The following is a 7,824-nucleotide window of genomic DNA, read 5'->3' as shown; positions in this document are numbered from 1 at the left end:
TTCAACAAAGTACTGAGTAAAGGATCTGAATACTTATGTAAATGTGAGAATCTAAAAATCGGGTTTTGCTTTGTCTTTGAGGGGGGGGGGTGAACAATTTTAAGGCTGTAACAAAATGTCAAGGGATCTGAATACCTTCTGAATGCACTGTATACACAATCCATGTCAAGGCTTAAAAATCCTTTAAACTTGTCTTCCCTATATCTGCAATACACTAATTGAGGTGGATTTAACCAGTGACGTCAATAAGGGATCATAGCTTTCACCTGGTCAGTCTTATGGAAGGAGCAGGTGTCCTTAACATTTAACACTCAGCGTAGATGCTGCATGTACTGTAATCATGTTTTGTGTTAGGTAGGCAACGTTCTTATCTTTAATGTGGTGATATAAGGGGTCTGATATCACCATCAAAAAGCACAGGTCAGGTCCTAGCATCAAGGTTTTGGTATGGAAAGCAGACGCAAACAGTAACTGGTGCTGCTGGTGTCCTTAGGTTATGTTGGCATATAAAAACGCCACCTAATCGTTGTCAACATTTTTGTGCAAACTCATGGGAAGTGTGTTTCAAATTATTGTAAATTAATTTCCAAAACTTCAAGGCCTGTTTCTTTCTTCTTGCCCTTTGACAAACTCCTTTCCTAAAACAAAGTAACTCAGGTCAACTTTTATTTTACAGAAGTCCACAGGTGGGCACAGTTTGCCTAAATCCCAGTAAAACTGGTATTTAACATAAGGATCAGTAAACAAAGGATCAACTACCTTCTTCAAATCTCATGAATGTATTAAGAAATATTTGCAATACATTCAGTTTTAATGCAAAGTCAGACAATTGACATGTTTGATACTGTAAAGGCAAAACATTGAATTGCTTAAATATTTGTAGGGAAAAAAAGGGGTTCGTTGAGTGGAGGAGTTGTGAAATTGAGATGTCTCAGGTTGAATACACAACAGTATGAACACAGAATTAAGGCATGTTTTATAAGGTTAGGAACAAAGAAATGGCAGAGAAAATAAATCCTGGAAGTGTGTTTGTATGCAAGTGAAAGACTTCAAGTTTGCAGTAGTTCAGAGATTGAAAAGGCTAAGTATACATATTTTTTTCAACTTAACAAAATGTACTGCTACCCTAATTGCAATCATGATTCAAGTTCAAATTCCCCTCAATGTGATCCCAATAGTTTGGAACCGAGCGGTGCTACCAAGGAGACCAAAGTTAACTGTTTTTAACGAGAGCTGCTAGCCAGACTGGAAAATGGCCACTGTACAAAAAGTTCTCAGAAGGAGACAAGAGGGAGTGGTGATAGTTTGAAAGGTTTTATGCTATTCTGGTATAACCTCTGTTAATGTCCGTTATTGTCAAGTTGAAATAAATAAGATTTACAAAAGTGTTGATGGTAAAATCTTTGAGTTAACGTTCCACCAACATTTCTACAGCATATCACGACCAAAAGGAAAGTATGTGCCTTTTTTTTTTTTTTTTTTTTTACCAAAACAAAAGACAAATTGGAAGAGTGCAAAAGGTCATGCCCTAAAATACAGACTTTTTTTTTTAAAGAACCAAAGACAAGTAGGGAGTGAAGATGGCGGCTCCCTCAGTGTTAAAGATGGATTATATTATCTTCTTCTTGAGTATGAGAGGCCCCACGTTGTCTCCAGTCAACTCATTGTGCTTTATGTGTGATTTGTCACAAACAGGAAACTGCAACAGGAAACAACTTAATATTAGACTGATACGTACAGTACAAGGCATTGCTTATAGATCAGCTAACTTGAGCCCTTCCCCTCTATAGTTCACCATTTCTTAACAGTCATATGCTTCCCTTTGGCCTCAAGACAGTGAGAATGGAAAAAGAAACTGTTGATATCTGCATAAATTGCTAAGGTTAGAAGACCACTAGCTATTGCTATAAGTCTTTGCATCTAACATGATCTAAAAACCAATCTCAAGCCAACCCCCCCCACCCCATTCCCTTGGCACCGACGCATGAAGGCTGATCAGGGCCTTTTTTCAAAAAGTGTCCCAGAGTAGTACTGCGATCTAAGATTAGGTTCCCCCTGTCCAGATCGATCATAATGGATAAGATTATCAGGCAGTATTGATCCTCAGCACTCCTGAGAGACTTTGAATATGGGCCCTGAAATTACTAAGAAGGTGTAGTGTTAGCAATAACCATCCAACTCTCACTCTAGTCTAATTTACCGTTTTGGAGCGCCAGCAGCGGCAGTAACAGACATTTGTGCTCTTCAAGTCCTCAATATCTATCTCGTTGACCACTTTGGGGTTCTCCTTCTGGATCTTCAGGTTGATCAGGCTGTCCTTCTGCTTCTTCTTCTTGGGCAGGAAGGGCCGGATGGTGAGGTAGCCCAGCAGGGCCAAGATTCCCAGGAGAGGCAGCAACCGGAGCCAATCAAGGACTGGGAAGAAAACACACACAGGCACACACACAGGCAGGCACAGGTAAAACACGCAGTGATATTGGATCTCCTCAATAGTTCCACCCCTGCGGTTCCCATAACATGGGGTTATAGCGGAGTCATACAATTACACAACATGTATAGAGTACCACAGTATGAATCATAAAACCTAACGGTCAAACAAGGAAATGGTTCCAATCGTTTTCCCACCATTCATTTTTAAAATAAGGGCTTACCATGGCATGAAGTTTTGGTAACCATTGAAATCTCTAAGACAGGGTGACTTATCAATATTTTCACCTGTATTTACCCTACAAAAATGAAATGCTAATTAGCTGCTAATGTGGCTATCATTTAGAACTACAAATGCCATGATGATCTGGACGAGACTGCCGAATTCAGGCAAAGGTAAGAATCTCTGGTTTAACTGTCTAATGTTAGCTAAATTTAGTCATTAATAAATTGCCTAAATTTCTTTCAATTCTGTCAACTGTCAACTATTTTTTATTTTACACAATACTTGTTCGCAAAGGTGTAGGCTTGAAATTATGTGCAGGAGCTTGCAGGGATTTGTAGTCTTGCGCGATGTCTACTTTGATGCTAATTAGCATTTTCAAATCAGTAAATACAGCCGAATATATTGATCAAAGTCATCTTGTCCGAAAGAGATTTACATGGTTATCAAAAAAAAAAATAAAAAAAAAATATTATTTTTATTTTTTAAATCAGGTCCATCCTGTCAATTATCTTATTCATTAAGATCTTAAGGCAAAACTGATTCTATATCAGCTCTCATACTCTCAGAGCATCTTAGTATCTGATAGGCTGGCCTACCCATCGATGCACAGTTCCAAGAGGCCAATATAACAGTGGATAATGTCCCATGGATTATTCCATTGACTATGACAACTTTGAGGGCTGTGTATTTGAATCTCAGGGCAATTAAATTAAATGGCTTTTGATTAAAAAGGGTGACTAAAAGGAGAAAGTTAATCTCATTATACGATTTCTCGACTTCAAAAAAGGCAAATGTAAAAACACCATCGAATCCGGACAAAATCATTTAATGAGGTGCTCACCCTTTAAAGCTGCTAGACTGAATTTTGCTGCGGAGGCATCGTGTACACAGGCATCAAATTCTGATCTTTTTTCCACTAATTGGTATTTTGAGCAATCACATCCGATCTTTTTCAGAGCTGATCTGATTGGTCAACAATTAGTGAAACAAATACCAGAATTGGTCTGCCTGTGTAAACACAGTCTTATATATTTTTTCCACTAATTGGTCTTTTGACTGTCTAAACACAGCCATAGTGTCTTTAGATTCCTGCAGGGACCTTTCACTTGACTCCCATCTTTTCCTGAGAGTGAAAACATTAACATGACAAATGTAATATAGGGGTGGAAAAACCTCATTACTTATGCTACTGACTGCAGGCAAGTAACAACTTCAAAACTACACTGAACGGCAATGAAATTAACAATTGAGCTTCCAGTGCCATGTCAATTATTCCAGTCGCTTCACGTTTATGCATCGCCTATAGATTTGCTACCGAAGACTTAAATCAATGTTTCAATGATCTTCAGTATGGAGCATCTCAGAGCAATGGGAGAAACCATAATTTACCACCACTGTTTTCCAGACCTGGGTTCAAATCCTATTTGAATTCATTTAAAATATTGTACTCTATCTGTGCTTGATTGGGCTTGTCTGGCTTAATGGACAAATAGAAGTCCCACAACTGCAAACCCCTCCCATCTGGCAATTCAGACAGAATTAGGGGAAAACACTCAAAAGTATTTGAAAGATTTTGAAATAGTACCCATGTCTGTTGCTTTCCTTTGAAAAAACATCATGCTTTTATTTAATTAACTAGGCAAGTCAGTTAAGAACAAATTCTTATTTACAATGACGGCCTACCCATGTCATCTGCACACTCAGGGATATCTGCCAGCCACTAGTTTAGGGCTATTTTTAAATCACAAATCTGACACTTTCCATAGGGGTGCATTCAGTGTTTCTTCAAGTTGTCAAAGCTTGAAACAACTAAGTGGTCGCCTGAGGTCTCATAGCTCATTTACAGCGGGTTTGTCATAGTACTTAAATTCAAGGCATAACTTTTCCAATGTTGTACACTGACAGTTACTGTCGTCAGACCTTTTTCCTCTCACAACTACTCAAAGGCTAGTGTGTGAGCCGCATTCAGGTGTAAGGTGAGAGGAATCTGTTCTCCATTGAGTAAGCATGCCATCCTAGATTTACACTGCTCTATGGGAATACCATGAGTGTATTTCATGTTTTGCAGCGAAGGCAAAATAAAGGTTTGTAGATGCAATGTTTAATGACATCAAATTATTGAAGCTTGGAGATGGTTGTTTATGCACACAGGAGTATGTAAAACACGCATAGCCTGTATATCAAAGTATAAGCAGCCTCAACTTGGATTTTAATTTGTACATATTTTGTTGTAGCCTAATGTTTCATATGCTTGGAATAGTTCCCTTCCATAGCCAAGAGAAGAAATGTGCTACATACAAACGAAGCACTTGTTTGGCTGTACAATTAATACGTTCCCACTCAGAGTCTGATACATGTTCTTGTACTGTTACAATGCATCTCAAAGTAGTGCACTGTTAAGCTACCCTTCAATGTGCAATCAACTTGACCTGAGCCAAGTAAGGAACTTCATTCAGTAGGAAGTGGATTAGCACTTTTACAGCCACACAGAAACCGAAAATCTATAAGAAACTTGGAAAAACCGCACTAAAACTGGCGAACTACTGTGGCTAATATTGTAGGCAGGCATGCATGGGGACAAACTATTCTGTCTTTCCTTTTTTCAACACCGTAACAATTTACCTGTTAACCTCGCAAATCCCCCGATCGTCTCAGGAAGGGGGAACTTCTTGAGGTAGGCTGGGAGCTGGGTTTTTATGATCTTTGAAATAGTTTCTAAAACCATCTTGAATGAAACTATAGGCAGGTTTTAGTTTGAGCTGGATATTTCTTGAGGTCCGTTTGCGTCATTACGCTATTTTAGAAGCTCAAGTCTTGACAGTTGCGTACAAATTGTCCGTGCAAAAGAAATAAATAGAGAAGACGCGTAGATGTGTTGGTGAATAGAAGCAATTGCGGAAGATGATGCTAAAACATGTAACAATGAACGTTGGCAGAGTTGGTGTCATCTGATTGGACAGTTTCTAATGGCGCAGATAAAGAGAAAGTAGCCAATTTCTTTATTTTGTTTGATACAAAGGCCTATGTGATGTTTGTATGACAAAGTATCTTACCGATGTTTTCAGGAAAAAAATTAATTGTATTCCATGCTATTGTATGCTATTATATTTGTTATTATTTGTGCATTGGCTTCAATCATTCATTTATTAAGTGATTCATTCAGCCTTCCTAAGCAAACGTGTAAATGTTTGTTTACTCATAATTTCACCCATATAATAATACTTTAAAGTTTGATTAGAACTTCAAGAGGAAATTAAATAGGCTGGGATGTATATATATATTTATCTTTATTTAACTAGGCAAGCCAGTTAAGATCAAATTCTTATTTTCAATGACGGCCTACCCCAGCCAACGCTGGGCCAATTGTGCAGCGCCCTATGGGACTCGCCTCTTGCACTGAGATACAGTGTGTTTGTGTGTGTGAGAGAGAGAGAGATGTGGGTAGTTGGCTATAAATGGGATCCACCTAAAAGTTTAGGGGCTACATAAATCATATATCTATGTCTCAGACATAGTTTATAATCTGAAATTATTTAAGTTTAAAGTATTTTTTTTCTCTCTCCATAGTACATAATGGCTTGTCCTTGTCTCCTCTGTTCTGCAATCTGAGCTGATCTGAAAACACAAGTCAATGTGGATGATGATTTGCTTACGCCTGTCAAATTATTTCACCTCACTCCTGATGAATGGAAGGACTATTGAAATGCACATAGGAAAAGCATGCATCACGTTGTATTTTTCGTTTCCAGTTTATATTTACTTCCTTATGAATCCAAATATAGTGAAGAAAAATATAAACACAACATGTAAAGACTTGGTCCCATGTTTCAAGAGGTGAAATAAAATATCTCATAGACTTTCCAAAACTACAAAAAGCTTATTTCTCCCAAATGTTACATCCCTGTTAGTGAGCATTTCTCCTTTGCCAAGCTGATTAAAGAGCATGATCATTGCACAGGTGCACCTTGTGCTGGGGGTCATAAAAGGCCACTCTAAAATATGCAGTTTTGTCACAACACAATGTCACAGATGTCTCAAGTTTTAAGGGAGCGTGCAGGAATGTCCACCAACCACCCAGACAGCTGATGAAACTGTGGGTTTGCACAACAGAAGAATTTCTGCACAAACGGTCAGAAACTGTCACAGGGAAGCTCATCTGCGTGCTTGTTGCCCTCACCAGCGTTGTGATCTGACTGCAGTTTGGCGTCGTAACCGACTTCAGTGGGCAAATGCTCACCTTTGATGGCCACTGGCATGCTGGAGAAGTGTGCTCTTAACACAGTTTCCACTGTACCAGGCAGATGGCAGTCAGCGTGTATGGCGTCGTGTGGGCGAGCGGTTTGCTGATGTCAACTTTGTGAACAGAGTGCCCCATGGTGGCAGTGGGGTTATGGTATGGGCAGGCTTAACCTACAGACAATGAACACATTTACATTTTATTGATGGTAATTTGAATGCACGGAGATTCCTTGACGAGATTCTAAGGCCCATTGTTGTGCCATTCATCCACCGCCATAATCTCATGTTTCAGCATGAGAATGCACAGCCCCATGTCTCAAAGATCTGTACACAGTTACTGGAAGCTGAAAAAAATCCCCATTTCTTCCATGTCCTGTATACTCACCAGACATGTCACCAATTGAGCATGTTGGGGATGCTCTGGATCAACGTATACGACAGCATTTTCCAGTTCCCGCCAATATCCGGCGACTTCGCGCAGGCATTGAAGAACAGTGGGACATTCCACAGACCACAATTAACAGCCTGATCAACTCTCATGCGAAGGAGATGTTTTGCGCTGCATGAGGCAAATGGTGGTCACACCCGATACTGACTGGTTTTCTGATCCACGCCCCTACCTTAAAAAAAAAAGATATCTGTGACCAACAGATACATTTCTGTATTCCCAGTCATGTTGGCCTTTGTAGCTCAGTTGGTAGAGCTTGGTGCTTGCTATGCCAGGAGTGTGGCTTTGATTCCCACCCATACTTAAAATGTATGCATGCATGACTGTAAGTCGCATTGGATAAAAGTGTCTGCTAACTGGCTAATATTATGTAAAATCCATAGATTAAGGCCTACTGAATTCATTTCAATTGACTTATATGAACTGTAACTCAGTAAAAACGTAGAAATTGTTTCATGTTTCTTGAATATTTTTGTTCAGTGTA

The 7,824-nt window shown here is 39.2% G+C and overlaps 1 protein-coding gene across 1 annotated transcript; it reads right to left on the bottom strand.

Annotated features, from left to right (window-relative positions):
- Window positions 1-649: 649 nt before the first annotated feature.
- LOC112234419 (CDGSH iron-sulfur domain-containing protein 2B) lies at window positions 650-5,583 on the bottom strand. The gene is made up of 3 exons (XM_024402541.2): window positions 5,276-5,583; window positions 2,201-2,415; window positions 650-1,699 (listed from the first exon to the last, which is right to left on the bottom strand). The coding sequence occupies exons 1-3, from the start codon at window positions 5,376-5,378 to the stop codon at window positions 1,610-1,612; spliced, it is 408 nt and encodes a 135-aa protein (XP_024258309.1). The 5' UTR covers window positions 5,379-5,583; the 3' UTR covers window positions 650-1,609.
- Between the last annotated feature and the right edge of the window lie 2,241 nt (window positions 5,584-7,824).

This window comes from Oncorhynchus tshawytscha, linkage group LG11 (assembly GCF_018296145.1).
Source record: "Oncorhynchus tshawytscha isolate Ot180627B linkage group LG11, Otsh_v2.0, whole genome shotgun sequence".
NCBI lineage: Eukaryota > Metazoa > Chordata > Actinopteri > Salmoniformes > Salmonidae > Oncorhynchus > Oncorhynchus tshawytscha.
Note: the sequence above shows the minus strand (reverse complement) of the source record. Positions and strands in the feature narration are given on the sequence as shown.

What these genes read in the sequence shown, in the direction of transcription:
- LOC112234419 (XM_024402541.2), bottom strand. Translation starts at nt 5,378, where the DNA reads ATGGTTTTAGAAACTATTTCAAAGATCATAAAAACCCAGCTCCCAGCC. An exon ending in GGGATTTGCGAGGTTAACAG is followed by an intron (nt 2,416 to 5,275) that starts GTAAATTGTTAC and finishes TTTTCTTCCCAG; the next exon opens with TCCTTGATTGGCTCCGGTTG. An exon ending in GCTGCTGGCGCTCCAAAACG is followed by an intron (nt 1,700 to 2,200) that starts GTAAATTAGACT and finishes TTCCTGTTGCAG; the next exon opens with TTTCCTGTTTGTGACAAATC.